This window comes from Chanodichthys erythropterus, chromosome 16 (genome assembly GCF_024489055.1).
Source record: "Chanodichthys erythropterus isolate Z2021 chromosome 16, ASM2448905v1, whole genome shotgun sequence".
Classification (NCBI taxonomy): Eukaryota; Metazoa; Chordata; class Actinopteri; order Cypriniformes; family Xenocyprididae; genus Chanodichthys; species Chanodichthys erythropterus.
The window spans coordinates 17324724-17344094 of NC_090236.1; the positions used below are offsets into that span (position 1 = coordinate 17324724).

Sequence of the window (19371 nt, forward strand, 5' to 3'; positions counted from 1 at the left end):
AAGACTGAATTCTACTAGCATAAATATTTATGAGGATGTTAACAATAAATTTAGCCTATTTTGCCTCAAGATGTTTTCAAGGATGTGTGGATGATGAAAGAATCTGCAGCCCAAATGTTTAAGTGAAGTTTTGCCAAGTCATCTATCCTATATTCAAGGTCATTGAAGAGTTTTCCCCACACACAGATGAGGCTTTGACTCATAACTGCCAAGTTCATGTAGTTTCAACTGCTCAGGTGATTTATTGCCACAATTAGTGCAGAGAGGCCAGCTTGTTCTCCAACTTACAATAGAACAAAGAAAATTACTAAAGAAATTAAAGAGGGAAAGTTAATTAAATTTATTGTTCCAATCTGATCTCTTAAAAGCATTCAGCTTTTTGAAAGCAATTTAGTATAGATGAAATGGGCCAGGAGGGTTGGAATTATTTTGTTGTTAGTGCTTTCATGCTGCTTTATGCACAAAAACAGGGGCAGATAGGGTCCTAATACTAATGCTATGTTGAATACCTTTGTCAAGGTTACAAAGTGCTGCTACAACAGTCATGCCTGAATGAAAGATCTTTTAGTTGCTGGGCAGCCTCTCTAACCTCCAACTAATTGAGCTCTTTCAAAGTCACAAACTCTCCACACCAAAAACTGTTTATTTTAGACCATAGAAAGCCAGAATGAAAAATATTATTAAGAACTGAAGCTGCTTGAAATCTGCAACCCTGTAATTCCATAGAAAACGTAATCGGTTACTAATGTAACTTCGGTTCCCCTAGATACAGAATGAGTACTGTTTGAGACCGCCATACTTTTTGGAGCCAGGAAGTACCTACTGTTGAAACCTGACTCGCTCAGTGCTGAGGGAACCACCTCTATGGCTCCTTTTGCCAGCATGGTGTTTACCTCGGAATGCAGGACGTGCACATCCCTGCTTTCCACAAAGGTTTGGACCACGGCGTTGATTAATTGGGCATTTTACAACAAATGCTGAAGAAATATGCTCTTTCAGAGTGAATATATACCATGAGTCTCACCTGAGTCAGGGGAGAGCGTCATGTCATATTCAGCTGAGCGCTGTCAGCATTTAGATTGTTCTAGCACTCTTGTAGTGAGAACACACTCCTTCAATGAACGCAGCTTGCAGGGACGGGGCCGGCAAGCGAAGCGCTCAGAGGTTTGCCATTGAATAACAAACACCAGAGAAATATGCTCTTTCAGAGTTAATTTATATCTATAAGTCTCACCTGAGTCAGGGGAGAGCGTCATGTCATATACAGCTGAGCGCTGTCAGTATTGAGCTCGTTGTAGCACTCTCATTGTGAGAGCACACGCCCTAAATGAACCTTTACTTTAACTCCACGAACCAATGGCCGTGCAGTTACACTGCGTGATTGAATAAAGTCTTCAGAATCTGAGAAAAAAGGACTTTTTCTCATATGCGTCTTGTCTTATTAATAATAAGACGAACGATGCAGTACGAGTGTAGTATCGAAAGGGAACACCACTGATTTCACCGCAGATTGCTACATGGCAATTTTGAAATGCTTCAGTGCATCAAATCTCACTGAAATTGGCTTTATTATAGAATTTTTTTTTTTTTTTTAATCCTTGACTGCTCTAAATAAAACTTACTTTTGCTTGAAAAGAACTCCTCATTGAAATAATAATCCTGAAAACTTCTAAACGTTGATAGTTTTTAAAGGTTCACAAACTTTTTTATTGTTATTGGTGTAGTGAACAGTTCGCTCTATCTGTCTTTATTTATAATGTGTGTGTTTGTGTGTGTGTGAGAGAGAGAGTATTTATTGATCTTTTGATCTTTGTTTATTATTATTATTATTTGTACTTTTATTCTACTGTAATCTTTTTTTTTTTTTTTTACATTTACAAAACTGCCACCCCAAGAGTAACATCAAAAATACATATTTAGTTCATCCCTTCACCAGCACATTTCTTTACCATAATTCTTACATTTATCCTTATGATGTTTTGTATTTTAATTGTTTTGTACTCATAACTTAGAAAGAGGCTGTATGTTCTCATCTGGAATGATGGAGTGTGGGCGTTGTAGTCAAGCTTCTCAAAATCACAGTGGAGCAGGCTTTCTTGTCAGATCAGTGTCTGTCTGTCAGCTCAAAGAGAGATGAATGCTTCTCATCTTCCTGCTGATGTTCTTGTCAATACTTTGCTCTGAACTTCTGCCATGCACTGAAATGGATTAGGTGGGTAAGTCTGTTTCAGCGCTCCTGTTATTATTCAGTGAAACCAAGGCATCTGCTGTAGTATTTGTTTAGTTCTACGGTAGGTTAGAATTTCATATTAAGCATGCAACCCTCAGTTGGAATTCCACTTTTTCATTAATCATTTAATATAATATTTTCTACTTCTTGTAATATTTCTGCATTTAAATATTCTGGATAATTGCAAACTACGACAGGATTTTATTAATTCTGTTTAAAATCTTCAAACCTTTCCACTTCACAATTTCAAAGCTTAATGAAATGGCTATGAAATTAAAAAAATGTGCAAAATGTGTTTATTTTAATACTTACTGAAGCAGGTTGTTTGAGGAAGTATTTCAATTTCACCTGTGTTTGGTGTGCCAGTAGTTTTTTTTTTTTAAATATTTCTCTTATAATTCTTTGCTACATTAAAACTTCAATTATGACTCTGTTTGCCCTGTCTGTTTGCTTATTAAACATTTTTTTGGCTGAAGTTAAAATGTACCTATACCTTCTGACATCACATGGAGCAGAGCACATTTGTAAGATGATATTTATCTCCTCCAAACTGTTTTCATGATTTTTATGTGCAAATCTGAGTGAAAATGTTCTACCTTTCGACTGTCCTCACTTCATCTAAAATTCTGTTTGTTGGTTTAAAGTCAAGTTTATTCAGTGAAATTAAATCATGTTTTTCACTTAAAATAAAAAATATGTACACTGAAAAAAAAATGTTAACATAAAGGTGTGCTTGTTGTGGTAACATGTAAATTAACTGGTTTGATTCAAGTCAAAAATATAATGTTTGAATCAAATTGATTATATGGGGGTAAGTTTTTCTAAGGGCTCAGTTAACAATATAGGTCCTTACAGGAACACCTATCACTTTTTACTGTATAGAACTTCAATTTTACATAGGTAAAAATAACTTTATAGCTGGGTTTTCCAAAAGATTTGTGGTAAATTATGACATACATATTAGGTAAATAGGCTATATTTTGTCATTGATATGCTTATATGTATTTATTTATTTTTTTTATTTTTTATTTTTTGGTCAATATAATGTGACTGACTCAACCCAGCATCGAAATAATAATTTGAAGTTTTAGATAAAGCAGATACTACAAAGCGCACATTTTCCAAAACAGATTGGTCGTCATTACAAGACCTGTAACCTGATTGTTGCGGGAAAACTTATGGACATGAGTGCATCTCGATGCAAATGAACTACTATGGATATACTTGGGGCATAGATCATAAACCATTAGGCTATTTTTATTATTTTTTTATTATTATTATGGGACACTTTTGCCTTTGGTTAACTCTGGATGAAAACGCAAAAATGAGAAAGATTCATTTGTATTGAACATAATGCTCTAAATAGCCTAAGAAGTCTGTTGAAGCATCAAACTTTGTTTGCATCACTGAATCATTATTTTCCTGTCTATCACTGTAAAGCTGCTTTGAAATCTGTATTGCATAAAGCGCTATATAAATAAAGGTGACTTAATTTGACTTGATTGGAAACATTCAGTAGAGATTAAAGTGCAATTTATGTAATGATTGTGTTTTCGGAAACAGCTACTTATAAAAGTGTTACTGGTTACATGTATAATTATTACTCACCTCCAGTTCACTCACGCCACACTCTTCACTTTTCACAAGATGATACGTCACATGGAGCGCATTGCATTGTGGGAAACAGTATTCCGTGCAGTGTCCTCAGATGTATACATAAGATTTCAGCAAATGTAGTAGGTAATCCGGGAATTCCATGCATAGAGAAAATTCACATACTATTCACAGTAGGCTATACACATTGTATAGTGCAATATAGTATGAGTTGTTTTGTAGTATGCCATTTCGAACACAGCTTTCATACTGATTTCAGTGTTCTTGAGTTGTATTAGATGCTGGCAAATATAGTAGGTCATCTGGGTATTCGATGCATACAGAAAATTTGCATATTAAGCACAGTATACATACTACTGCTGAAATAGTAATAGTATGTCATTTCAAACACAGCCATAATCTTTTTGTTGTATCAGGCGACTCGGTTTGGTGTAATTTTAACTCTTTCTCTGCCATTGACAAGCTTTTCCGTCAATCCATGTTTTCACTGTTATACAGTAGAGGCGGTGTTGCAGATAATAGCACAGCATCTCTGGATCCAAAAATAAATGAAGAAGAAGATCTGTGTAAACCAGAAGGAGTGGATATAAGTTGCTTATGCATAAATAAACTAATGTGATCACCATAGATTCAACAGCAAATCAAAACTGCCTAACGTTACCAAAGGAAATGTCAAACCCTTGAAGGAGTATATGACTGTGAAGCTTTGGAGGTTTTGATGGTCTCAAACTACTCCATCTATGGTTTGATCATCATTCTTAGTCTGATCTGAGTCCTTGACAAAAACCTGATTTTCTCAACTTTTTGTTTTCTTGTTTGTTTATATGTTTATTATTATTATTATTATTTTTTTTTTAAAATAAAACATATCCACATTCAAGTGTTGATAAAAAAAAAGAATGAATGAATGAAACTAGAACATTTTTTAGCAACTACATGATAAAATGCTGGCAGGGAAAGAGCTAAAATAGTGATGCTGAAAACCAGTCATAATGATCAGATTTATTTAATAATCAACACTGAAATAAAAAATTGTATGTCATGCAACATTAAAAAGCATCAAAACATTTATTGTTTGAATTTCATAATACAACTGGCAGAATATGGACACTCAGACTTTGCTTAATATCAAAAGTAACAAAACACAAAGCTTATTGTGATTATTGGATGGTAGGCATATATTTGAAATTTTGTTATTGTACTTGTTGTAGGCAACTTATCCATGTTTGTGTTCATCAAATAGACACTGTCAGACAGACAGAGTCAAAACACACCTTTGTAGAAGCACTATTTAATCGTCAGAGTTTCAAATAATTATTTTGGCCCTCTGAAAGGAATATTTTGGTGCATCAGTTAAAAAAAAAAAAAGACAATATCTAAGAAACATTAAAGTTGCCCTAGAATTAAAAATTGAATTTATCTTGGCATAGTTAAATAACAAGAGTTCAGTACATGGAAATGACATACAGTGAGTCTCAAACTCCATTGTTTCCTCCTTCTTATGTAAATCTCATTTGTTTAAAAGGCCTCCGACGAACAGGCGAATCTTAAAATAACGCAGACTGTTACGTAACAGTCGGGGTGTACGCCCCCAATATTTGTATATGTCAGCTCATGTTCAAGCATTAGACAAGGGCAGGACATCTGGATGTGCACAGCAGAATCATCAGACTAGGTAAGCAAGCAAGGACAACAGCGAAAAATGGCAGATGGAGCAATAATAACTGACATGATCCATGATAACATGATATTTTTTGTGATATTTGTAAATTGTCTTTCTAAATGTTTCGTTAGCATGTTGCTAATGTACTGTTAAATGTGGTTAAAGTTACCATCGTTTCTTACTGTATTCACGGAGACAAGACTGTTGTTGTTTTCATTTTTTAAACACTTGCAGTCTGTATAATTCATAAACACAACTTCATTCTTTATAAATCTCTCCAACAGTGTGTAATGTTAGCTTTAGCCACGAAGCACTATCAAACTCATTCAGAATCAAATGTAAACATCCAAATAAATACCATACTTAAGCGATTAGACATGTTGCATGACGAACACTTTGTAAAGAACAAATTTGAGGGTTATATTAGCTGTGTGAACTTTGTTTATGCTGTTAAAGGCAAGTGCGAACTCCGTGGGCGGGGAGCGTGAGCATTTAAAGGGGCCGCAGCCTAAATCGGCTCATATTTAATGATGCCCCAAAATAGGCAGTTAAAAAAATTAATAAAAAAAAAAAAATCTATGGGGTATTTTGAGCTGAAACTTCACAGACACATTCAGGGGACACCTTAGACTTATATTACATCTTTTAAAAAGACGTTCTACGGCACCTTTAATACAAAAACAAAATATTCATGATATATCAAAATGAAAATATGCCTTGCTTGTCTTTAAACTTTCTTGGCACAGAAATAAAGCACAGTCCTGCAAAAAAAATAAAAAAATAAAATATTGTTCTTTGTTTACATGCTTATACAGTCCTGCTGTAGCTTGACAAAGTGAAGTCGCAGATGCAGCATATTCTTCTTGTTTTTCTCATCTCAGCTTTAATGAAAAAAAGGCTGTCTGATTTTCTCTGGGCTGTTGGACTAATGTGGTGTATCATTCACTTTCTTTCATAAGTTCCACAATAGCAGAGCCAATGAACATTAACGTATTCTAACATCTGAACTGTCTACACAGCTGCCCAGAGCCCATATCCATTTGCATTTCAAGCAACTTTGCTTTTCTACCCCTTAGAAACACATGAATCACAAGTAACTGATCTGGCTCAACAGGGACTCAGTCCTCAATGGCCCGTCAGCCACGTAAACAACACAATCACTGTTCTAAAAGCAACCCAGACTTCAGAGCACTTTTTTCAATCTGTCTCATAAAGCTATAGGGAGTGAGCGAAGGCTTTTAGCACTTAATGTCCAACATCAATACGTCTCTTTCCTACCTGCAGGTAACATAAGGCCAAGTGTCAGCAAAATTTGTGTAGTGTGTCCCATGAATCATTCATGGTGTCCCATGGGGTCAAAAAGGTTAAGGTTGTGGCCCTCTGTCAAGGTTGTGTGTACTTTCAGACAGGTTGCTGTGTAAGCTGTCAGTAACTCCTAAATTATCACTCTCACATGTTCTTGCGTGCTTTCCATGTGAATGAATGAATGATGGACTTACAGTCACCCCTGGTCTTCCATAAAGTAACAGTTGTACAAGGGATGACACTTTTTTTGAGAAGAAAAACATTTTTGTATATAACATTTTTGGATTTTCTATACTGTTCTGCTGCCTAAAATTGTGACGTGATGATGTAGAAGTAGGCGTTGATCTTCTGCTTTCGTTGCACTATGACGTCATACTGAGACAAAATCTAAAACAAGTCATTATTGGAGCGTGGTTTCAATAAAAGCTGTTTTTGGACTAACAAGGAAGTTTTGATTTCTGAAACATATATTTCTATAATATGATGACCTCTTAAATGTTAAAAGATCAAGGAAAATTTGATTTCTCAGTTCATGACCCCTTGCGCAAAAAAAACAAAAAAAAACAATTTAGAAATGCAGGAATGAATAGGCTAATTGTTAAATATCCATTTAACAAGTGATATAATAATGTATCTATCTAAAACATGGAGAATTCAGTATTTAAAGTATGCCATAGAGCTGAGATTTAAAAAAAAAAATATCTGTATTTAATTAAAAAAACATTTATTTAAGATCCTGCCCAATTATGTCCTAGAAACAATGTTCATATTGAAGGCTATAAAAACAAACATGAATGTAACTGTGTAGTATATGCTATAAATTATGTACAAAAAAGGTGTCAAATCACATTAGGCCTAGGCTACATTCTAAAATTGTAACTTTACAATCTAAAAACAAAATGTTTTTGGAAGCAGAAATTAAATACACTAATCTAAAATGACAATAAATAAAAACAATAGAACAGACTAATAATTATTATTATTTTGATTACCCTAGAATAGTCACTTTACACAGTTACTGCTATCGTACAAATACACTTAGTTGTAGGTTCGAAATTCTACATATGACATAATTATGTTCGCCAACAAAAACAAATTTTCATTTTGAGCAAAATGTATTTTACTCAGATTGTACTCCGTCTGTTCGGAGCGCGGTGGCGCTCGTTCAAGGAAGTTTGTGCTTGCTGAAGGCTCGTCCATAACTGACTGCAAAATGGAAATATTTTCTCGACTTTCTAACTTTTACAGATGGAGAATATGTCTGTGATATGTAAATTATGCACTGAGGAAATTATTAAATGTCACTTCAGCTTGAAAAAAAAATTATTAATGGTATGTTTGTTTCCACCAATCGCTGCACAAGTTAAGGTTACGTATGATGATGAAAGCGCGTTAGTGCGAACCTCCCGGAACCCATAGAGATTGCATTGCAATGCCTGCAGTTCGAAAAAAAAGGTCTATGGGAGCACGCGGGGGAAAACTCCGCCAGACTGAAATGCCCAAAAAGAGGCGGTACTCCACAGAGTACCGCTGATTGGACTATATCCAGAGGCAGAACAAACAGCCTAGCAGTAACAGCTAGCGTAACTCTGTGGTTGAATGTGATTGAAAAATCCATCCCTTTCTCACTTTGGCCGTGCGTCGCCCTATTTCCCTAATGAAGAAACTGCCCCTGGTAACCATAAGAACAAATAGGGAACCAAGAAAACCGAAACTAAACAGAGCAAGGAAACAGGAACCAAGGGAAACAGAACAGCCTATCAAAATAAGAGTCCATAGAACTAAACACAATTGTGACAAAATAAAGTGTAACTCTATTTTCTTTCAATTCCTTCTCTATTAGAATAACAAAGAACACTATTGAAAACATCCTATGAAAGCATTCATATCAAAGTTCCCTTTGAAGTGATACTTTTTTGGTTTGGGATCATGATTATTCTCCCTTTGTAGTCCTTTACGTTGGCATCATGCATGTCATTTGGAAAGTAGTGTTAGTCTATTATCTGTGTTGATCCTGGTAACTCACTTTGGATCTATTCTTTTTTGTCCTTTTCAATTCTGTTTTTGTCCTTGTTTGCAGTAAACTGGGGTATTTGATTGAGTATGTCATTAGTGTATATTATCAGCACAGGATTATGTTCCTACATGCCTTAATCTTATCAGAGACCATAAATGTGTCTCCACTGGCATTTATTTTGACAGAAATATGCGACTTGCCCTTTAACAATGAGCGATGTTTAGGCTGATAGCCATGCCAAGGACATAGTGCTATATGCTTAAAAACTGGGCTCTGTCAGCAGAGGACATTTTATTCAACCTTTTGTGCATAATATTACCTTCACACATGCATATTAAGATCACTTTTTTTGGCCTAAAATGAAGTGGTGGAACAGAATTCCATGGAGGCCCCTGTTTGGCACAAATAGATATGTAATTTACTTAATGAATAATTTATAGAATAGTTCTGAAGCATCTTAATGAAATTCAGGGTTAGTTGTAATCCCATAAGATTTATTATTATAACTGATAATCAAGTATGATATCACTTGTATGACTTTATGCTGTTCTACTGTTTTTTGTGTTTGTACACGTTGTCTTCTTCAAGGATATATAATACTCTATTCATGTAAGATTGGAAGAGCATGTGAGATTACTAGAATCACCAGAAGATCCTAGAAAGTTTAAAGAATAATAATAAAAAAAATGAGTAAAAGCCAATAAAATAATTATACTCCTTAAATTAATAATTACAGATTTAAATTTTGATTCAAAGAGTAGCTTAATTTCAAGCTGTCATAAGATCAGTATACTTTTGTTATTGTTAACTGAAACAGAAATTTGATCTCAAACTGACAAAAGCATTTGTCTCCAGCAGTTTTCTCATTAAAGATTCATTTGCTTAACATTTTTACACAGTTCCATCAGAATATTGCAGTGAAAATATTCACATTTTTACTCTAAACAAGATGTTTACTAATTAAAGGGATAGTTCACCCAAAAATAAAAATTTGATGTTTATCTGCTTACCCCAGCACATCCAAGATGTAGGTGACTTTGTTTCTTCAGTAGAACACAAATGATGATTTTTAATTCCAACCGTTGCCGTCTATCAGTCAAATAATGGGAGTGAATGGGAACTCGAACAATAAGAGTCGAAAAAACATGCATAGACAAATCCAAATTAAACCCTGCGGCTTGTGATGACACATTGATGTCCTAAGACACGAACCGATCGGTTTGTGCGAGAAACCGAACAGTATTTATGTCATTTTTTACCTCTACAACACTACAATGTCCAACTGCGTTCAGCACTCGCTTAGTGAGGTCTGATCGCGCTCTGACAACGGCAGTGATGTCTCGCGCAGAGACTTCAATGAGTGCTAGACATCACTTCCGTTGTCAGAGTGCGATCAGACCTCACTAAGCGAGTGCTTAACGCAGTTGGACATTGTGGTGTATTAGAGGTAAAAATGATATAAATACTGTTCAGTTTCTCACACAAACGTGTCTTAGGACATCAATGTGTCGTCACGAGCTGCATGGTTTAATTTGAATTTGTCTATGCACGTTTTTCCCATTGTTCCCATTCACTCCCATTATTTGACTGACAGACGGCAACGTTTGGAGTTAAAAATCATCATTTGTGTTCTACTGAAGAAACAAAGTCACCTACATCTTGGATGCACTTGGGGTAAGCAGATAAACATCAAATTTTCATTTTTGGGTGAACTATCCCTTTAAGCATGGATATATAATGCATTAAGCCTTCTAAAGGAAAGTGGAATTAAATTGAATTTGCATTTTCAAGCTGTGAAAACTAAATTAATGCTTCACCATATGGACCAACTAAACTAAATTTGCAAAAGTAACATTCTCAGCTAGTAATGGCCCATTAGTTATAGCTTATATTTATTTTCATTTTCACTTGTTTATGTTTTTTTTTTTTTTTTTTTTTTAGTTTTGCCACATATTGTTTATGCTTTTTTGTCTTGGCAAATATAGCTTATGATAAATAAAGTTTATCCAGCAGTCCTGAAGCCAGTAATTTATGCACCATCTCTTCTGCATCTTGTCACAGAGACTGTGTTTGTTTTGACAAGTGAATTGGTTTTATTATGTTTACTGGAGTTAGGCTGCTGAGTGGGGGAGGCAACATTAATTCTGTGCTTAAAATGCCACACACATTAAAAAAAAAAAAAAAAAAAAAAAAATGAATAAAAAGAAAGAAAGAAAAGCTTGAAGAGTTCAGTTTATCAAGGCTCACAGTAGTCTGAAGCATTGTATTCCATCTCTGGCTTGAATACCAAATGAAAAATGAATTCTTTCTCTCTTTCTCCTTTGTCTGTCAGCATTGTATAAGCAGTGTGCATTGAATATTGCAGTAATTACGGTACCACATGCCATTTTTTCAGAACAAAATTAAATGAGTATGTAAATGAATAAATTTGATTCAAATAGTGTTCCAGGCCTAAAGTGTGTGCATATTTTTAAAAGCCCATTATTCATTCTTTTAGCAAAACGCATGTGTTTGTGTATCCATCCCTAACTGATTAGGATCACACAATGCAAACTCTTTTGTTTATGTCTTCCAGCAGTGTTGGGTAGATTAGATTTAGATTTAGATTTAGATTTAAGTAATTTAATCTTGTTACTTTTAATCTTCCATTAATCATTTATTTGATGTCATTAACAAGAAGATGTCTGTTTTTAAAAAATTGTAAAAAAGGAGCATATTCTCTATACAACATCACGACAAAGAGGCAGTCTGGACAAAGTCTAATTTTAAATGCATTAATTACCTGCTTTTATTACATATTATTAAACTTCAGTAAACTACTCAACACTGTCTCCAAGGTAGAACTGAAAAATCTAGGACAAACATACTTGTGTCTTTAATCAGCTGAACTATTTTTATGATAAAAGCTCTGGTCTGCTTTGTAGCACACTCACTTAGTCATTGCTATTTGCATTTGGTCTCTCTCTCTCTTTGTTATGACCTTGTTTTCATTCTGATTTAACATATCCAGAGGTGCTGAACTCTGCATGAGGTTTTAGATCAAAAGTGCTAATGCATGAAGCCCAGTCATCAAACAAACCAATGAAGTTATAGCATAAACATTATGCATAAACTATGCTATTCACTTATCAACATGCTTTATTGTAACTCAAAAAAGCTTGTGTAAAGTGCATAATCTCCTTCTGAACATTTTAGGGGAGGCTTAACTGTTGATATTTTTAGCATAATATTTTATTAGGTGCACATTAAATAACCTTATATTTTACATAATAACCTATTGCTTAATATATATTGCTGCACACGGCTTCCTATTGTAGATTGAATATCGGCGCATTGTAATTCTTCTGTTATACATCAAATCACTTTATTAATTTCTCCTGTGTGTTTGCGTGTGCTCATATATTCTCTGTTATTCTGCCTAGATTGGTAATGAAATCCAGGCACAGTCTAGATGTTTCAGAACAGTTTAATGACTACCAACTCAGAGACAGTGTTCCTGCTCCAACCAAACAATCGATATGTGTACATCAGTGAGAGTTGTGTGTCCAGCAGCAAGTTGAAACGGACTAGGTTTAGAAGAACAAGTGAGATTCTGTGGCTGCACTGAAATGTTCCCCAATCTCCCCTAAATGATTTTGTGGTGGTTGTGTTCACGATGTGTTAACTTGTATTGTTCATCATTTAGAATTAAGTTTAAGTTTTGTTTTGTTTTTTAAATTCTATTTCAATTCAAGGTTTTAAACTGAATTGAGATAGCAAACAGGATGCACGTTTTTAATTCACTTTTAATTAAAAAAATATATAAAATGAAAATTAATTTAAATTATTAGAAATTCATGCCTGTTGCAATTATAGGTATAACAAAAACACAATTGAGCACCTTACAAGATATGTCTATTTACATTAAGTGCAAATAGTGTCCCTTGTTGGCAAACGCTTTTTGTACTAGCTCTGCCCACCAATGTCTTCAGTGGTGCAGCAGAAGCAAGTAAGGCTCACATACCTGGCTTTTAATGCGATCGACATCCACATTTTGCCTAGCTCGCATTTATTTTCAATAAAAATGAAAACAATCTTCTAAAAGTAAAAAAAATAAACTGCGATCGAGTGTTTAATAATGTTAAAAGTGATTATTGGGTGTGGTAAGGGGAAGGTGTAGGGAGGGTTTTTATTAGGCAGCATCCATTTAATAATTTTAATAAATATAATAATTTACACTCTATGATATTATAGCATCCTGTTAATGTACAAAAATACTGAGGTGCAAATAGTATCTGCCAATATAAATTATAGATAGCATCTAATTACTACAAACCCGATTCCAAAAGTTGGGACACTGTACAAATTGTGAATAAAAACAGAATTCAATGATGTGGTAGTTTCAAATTTCAATATTTTATTCATAATACAACATAGAGGACATATCAAATGTTTAAACTGAGAAAATGTATCATTTTAAGGGAAAAATAAGTTGATTTTAAATTTCATGGCATGAACATCAATCTCAAAAAAGTTGGGACAAGGCCATGTTTACCACTGTGTGGCATCCCCTCTTATTTTTATAACAGTCTGCAAACATCTGGGGACTGAGGAGACAAGTTGCTCAAGTTTAGGAATAGAAATGTTGTCCCATTCTTGTCTAATACAGGCTGCTAGTTGCTCAACTGTCTCAGGTCTTCTTTGTCGCATCTCCCTCTTTATGATGTGCCAAATGTTTTCTATGGGTGAAAGATCTGTACCCGGATCCTTCTTCTACGCAGCCATGATGTTGTAATTGATGCAGTATGTGGTCTGGCATTGTCATGTTGGAAAATACAAGGTCTTCCCTGAAAGAGACGACATCTGGATGGGAGCATATGTTGTTCTAGAACTTGAATATACCTTTCAGCATTGATGGTGCCTTTCCAGATGTGTAAGCTGCCCATGCCACACACAATAATGCAACCCCATACCATCAGAGATGCAGGCTTCTGAACTGAGCGCTGATAACAACTTGGGTTGTCCTTGTCCTCTTTGGTCCGGATGACATGACGTCCCAGTTTTCCAAAAATAACAAATTTTGATTCGTCTGATCACAGAAGAGTTTTCCACTTTGCCACAGTCAATTTTAAATGAGCCTTGGCCCAGAGAAAACGCCTGTGCTTCTGGATCATGTCTGTAGAGTTTTAGCTGGCAACAGCGAATAGCACGGTGGATTGTGTTCAACGACAATATTTTCTGGAAGTATTCCTGAGCCCATGTTGTGATTTCCATTACAGTAGCATTCCTGTATGTGATGCAGTGCCGTCTAAGGTCATGGGCATCCAGTATGGTTTTCCAGCCTAGACCCTTACGCACAGAGATTGTTCCAGATTCTCTGATTCTTTGGATGATATTATGCACTGTAGATGATAACTTCAAACTCTTTGCAATTTTTCTCTGAGAAACTCCTTTCTGATATTGCTCCACTATTTTTCGCCACAGAACTGGTGACCTTCTTGCTGTGAGGCAACAGTTCTACCCACTATAGACAAAGAGACAATAACTTTCAAAATAAAAGGCATAAGGTGGGAATCAAAACAAAGGTCAGAAAAAAACAAAATTGTTTGGGCATAGTGAAATTGTATATATCAAGAAGAGGAGGGGGCTATTCACTGAACCCTGAGGCACCCCGGTGGTTAGTTGACATGATTAAGACAATCAAGAAACCTTGGCTATACTCATGAGGCACGACTCAAGGAAGCTCCAGTCATCTTTCTACCCCACAGACCTAAAGTTGACGGTTCCTGTTCATGATTGGCTTTTGTAAATAAGTGTTATGCTATAATACCTTCTGTACATATAGTGATGCAGGAAAACAGGTTTGGTTATTTTTTATAAATTTGAGGCAAATTAGAATATCTCAATATGGCAAAAATATCTTGTGCATCTTCTTTAATTTCCATAAATTTCTTCAGTATGATGATACACATAATCTCATTTCCATTTTTGGATGCCAAATATCTATCATTTGCCATGCACTAAGTGTATCTGAAGGCTTACTGCTGTTGTTTTTCACTGTCACGGTGATTCTGTGGTTGTCTTATTTGTTATTTGTTCCCAATAGAATAATGTGAGTAATGTAACATTTAAGGAGGTGTAACTCAAATTACTTCCTAATTGTTACTGATCTGCTGGTCAGTCATAAGCTATTGATCGGTCCCTGCCACCATTATCCTGTCTTGAGCAATAGTAAATTGTTCTCGGATTTGCAGATCAGCCAAGCAGGGCAAACATGCTCCAATTTGTTAGGGCAATCTCATGGCATTTAGCATCCCTTTGGTATTCTAGGCGGATAAATAGAAAGACCAAGGTGATAGATTTAATGCCATGATGTTGATGATTAGTCATTACATTGCTGGTTAGAGGGGTAAGTGTTTAAGAGTCCTGTCAAAGTATGCATTTCACACTCTGCATACTCACATTTTTAGTATATTTGTTAAGCAGACTAAGCAGACTTATATTTTACAGTGGTTCTCAAACTTTTCAGGTCAATTACCACCTACCACTTCCACCTTACTGCCTCACTATTTGCGCTAAACGCTAAGTTTCTTACAATGCTTTATATTTTCTTTCCACCATAAAAGTGGATCCTTATCCGGTGGAATGCATGACTCTAACAAAAACTGAATATAACAGTAACATTCACAATAATGCCACACTTGGCTGCACTTGGAAGCACACAGCATCACATCTCATCACCGCAACGTCATGTATCCACAGAGCCACTCAGTAGATTTAGCTGTAAGACTGAGATTTAGGTGAACAATTCAATGGGAAAGTATTTCATTGTTGCTTATGCCAGAAACAGGCAATTGTCTAGCCAGTTCACTAATACAGTGTACTTTACTCTATTTTAAAGTACTATAGTGGCATAGATAGTTTTTTTTTTTTTAATTATCAAACTTATTCTAAAGTAAGAACATCTTCAGATTGTCAGTGTTTCCCCTGTGTCATATTTTCTTTTGTTCAGTTTTCCTGCCACTTGTTTGTTCCCTTAGTTACCTTGATTTGAGCTCATTAGTCCCATTAATTAGCCCTGTTTGCCCCTTTGTTTATTGTATATATTCCCTTTGGTTCTCCCTCAGTCTCTGTCGGTTCTCGCCGTTGTATAACGTCAGTATTCCATGTCTCTGTTGTACCATGTATATTGATCCCCTGTGTTTGATGATTAAAGTCCTTTTGCTTGGAGCTCCATCATCAGCGTGTGTTTCCCTAAACCATGCAGCGTGACAGAACAACCGACCAAAACTGCATCATCCTGCCTGAGGACCGTGTCTGGGGATCCGTTTATTGCTATCATCTAGCAAATCCCCAAGTCCTCAGTGCAGCGATGAGGATGGTCACCATCCCTGAGCCTCATCGCAAGATGGCTACCACTCCAGAAACCTCGTCACTAGATGGCCGCCACTCCTGAGCCTCGTCGCAAGATGGCCACCACCCCAGAGCCTCGTCGCAAGATGGCCGCCGCCACGCCTGAGCCCTCAGTCAAGATGGCTGCCGCCACGGCTCTGCATCTCTTCCTCACCCAGGATCCAGTCCCTGACCTCAGTCCAGTGATGGTTCTCCTTTGTTCCGAGTCCAGAGGCGGCTCTCTCCTTCATTCCGAGCCCAGAGGTGGCACTCTCCTTTGTCCTGAGCCCAGAGGCGACTCCCTCCATCGTCCCGAGTCCCGAGATAGATCTCACCCTTGAGTCTGCTCTAGCCCATGAGCCCACTCCAGTTTTTATATTCGCTCCTTTCCCTGACAACATCATAGTGCCTGTCTTGGTGCTAACATTTGTGTGTGTTTGGGCCACCCACACAAGGACTCGAGCCCCTGACCAGCGTACAGTGATGGCTCCAGTTCCCGTCCTGAGTCCAGAGAGGGCTCCAGTTCCCATCCTGAGTCCAGAGAGGGCTCCAGTCCCCGAGTCAACCCCAGACTCTGCTCCAGTCACTGAGTCCACTACAGACTCCGCTACAGCCTGCGAGCCTGCTCCAGACCCCGCTCCAGCCCAGAGACCCATAGCTCCTCCCAGTAATTTTTTTGGGGCGCCATTTACCCGTGGCCATAGGAGCCGAGGCCACAGAGGCTGCACCACCATGGCCCCCTGAGCTACCGGCACCATTCTGAACCCCTGAACTGTCTGACCTGCCATGGCCCCCTGAACTGTCTGACCCGCCATTGCCCCCCGAACTGCCTGACCTGCCATGGCCCCCCAAACTGCCCAATCCGCCATGGCACCGCTCTGGAGGTTCTCTATCCCCTGAGCCACGCCCTTACCAACCTCCAGAGCGCCCACCCCCCTCCCTGGTTGGACTAGTTTGAGTCGCAAGGTCACGCCTTCCGGGAGGGGGGAGTCATGTCAGTGTTCTGTGTAGGTTTCCCCTGTGTCACATGTTCTTTTGTTCAGTTTTCCCGCCACTTGTTCATTCCCTTAGTTACCCTGATTTGAGTTCATTAGTCCCAGGTGTGTCCGATTAATTAGCATTGTTTGCCACTTTGTTTGACTTGTATATATTCCCTCTGTTCTCCCTCTGTCTCTGTCAGTTCTCGTCATTGTATAACGTCAGTATTCCATGTCTCCGTTGTACCGTGTATATTGATCACCTGCGTTTGCTGATTAAAGTCCTTTTGCTTAGAACTCCATCATCAGCGTGTGTTTCCCTAAACCATGCAGAGTGACACAGATGCTTTTAATTTGACATTTATGTGATTAAAATCAAGTTGACATCAACTAGTCGCTGATGGCGACATTAATGATCAAATAAGCCTGAACCTCTAGCTGAGACTCGAAGACGGGTTGCCTTTAACACAGCTATGGCATATGACACAGTGCTGCCCACAAGGATATTGCTCCTACATAACAGATTTTTTTTTTTTTTTTTCAGTTCTTTTGTCTTTGGGTCGTTATATTTCTCACAGATTTCCAGTAGCTTCTCACTGCAGAACACTAAATCCAGGATCCAGATCCAGGGGGTGGAGACGGGTAGGTTTAGTGTTATGTAAAGTGGGAGGAGTTGGATATGGATCCAACCTCGCCCCCTAGATCTCATGTTCTGCATTGAGGACCATCTCCAGATTTCTGCTCGTTCTAAATCAGATACATATAAGTTAGCAGAATAAAATATTACAGAATGTATTAGAGAGAGAGCGATTGCGTGTGTGAATTTAACCTATATGGCAGAGTCTTTCTATTAATAGTGAAGCTGTGAGTTATTAAGAAATATATGCTAGAACTTTTCAGTTTCTAAGCTATTTTATTGATAAATCACAGAACAGTGTTGACAATACATTTCTGCGCTACTGTGTGCGCATGTTCTGCATGTGAAAAATAACTGTCTGTATGCGTGTGCAAGTTACAGTGCAGCAGAACTTTAGTTTAGAACGATGATTAACTTACATGTACAATAAGCTGTTTAAAATGGTGTGAAATTGCAAGCACAATAAACCTCACATGAATCGAAAATGGGCTACTTTCCCAAAGACTGTCATGCCATAGTCAGCTACAAAAATGAACTAAGTGAGGAGCATTTTGCTAAATATATGCACTATAGGTTATTGCATATTTATTGTATTTATACTTAACCTGTGCCTCAATATTGAATGTATATTTGAATAAATCAGTTTTCTGCCATTGTTTCATCTTTTTTATGTTCATACAAATATTTATACATGTTAAGAAATCAGCTGGTCTGAAAAAAAATCACTTATAATAATTTTACATAAAATAATAACATTATTTTGTATATAATTTATATGTAATTTTATATATCATTATTCTCTATAATTTGGTAAAATAAACTATGAAAGCTTGCAATGCATGATTTAAATCATTCACTAATAATAATTCTAATTAGCCACATTTCCCTTCTTTTCTTTTAGCCGTTGAAGCTGCATTGTGAGGTTTGCAGTATAGTTTCCAGCTCTGGCCAGATGCTGGGGCGTGAGGCAGGGACTGAGATCGACCAGTCCTCCTGCATATGGAGAATGAACAACGCACCCACCCGGGGCTTTGAGAGGGACGTGGGCCGCAGGACGGACCTGAGAGTGGTGTCTCACACTAGTGTTCCTCTGCTAATCCAGAAACCCCAGCACTTCTTCGGCCAGGGGAATGAGACTGTCTATGTGGTCTGGGGACCCTTGCGCAACATGAGGCAGGATGGCAAGGGCATTGTGTACAACATGCTGCGGCAAGCGGTGGAAAACTACCCACAGTCTCGCATCTACGTCACCACAGAAGAGCGCATGAATTACTGCGACACAGTTTTCAAGAAGGAGACAGGCAAAGACAGGTGAGAGCACTGTAACCACCTCCTGTAGTCTGACATGTTTGTGATGCACTGTGTGTATGGAAGAGGTAATTAATCTGACCCAGATTCTAAACATTAAACATCTTTTGCGACGTTCACACGGCACAGAATACGGTTGTCAGTCCTCTATTTGAGTCCTAATATGGTTACATTCACACACATCAGTTATTTATGAGAGTAATAACCACATTCTATAACCAAACTCAGACCCGTAAATTTTCAGGACTC

The 19371-nt window shown here is 37.2% G+C and overlaps 1 protein-coding gene across 1 annotated transcript in view; it reads left to right on the forward strand.

Moving 5' to 3' along the window:
• Positions 1–19371, forward strand: part of st6galnac3 (ST6 (alpha-N-acetyl-neuraminyl-2,3-beta-galactosyl-1,3)-N-acetylgalactosaminide alpha-2,6-sialyltransferase 3) — a 116766-nt gene that overhangs the window by 36184 nt on the left and 61211 nt on the right. Inside the window, exon 3 of the mRNA XM_067363700.1 lies at positions 18716–19125. Coding sequence (XP_067219801.1) covers positions 18716–19125 — 410 coding nt within the window. The remainder of the gene's footprint in view (positions 1–18715; positions 19126–19371) is intronic.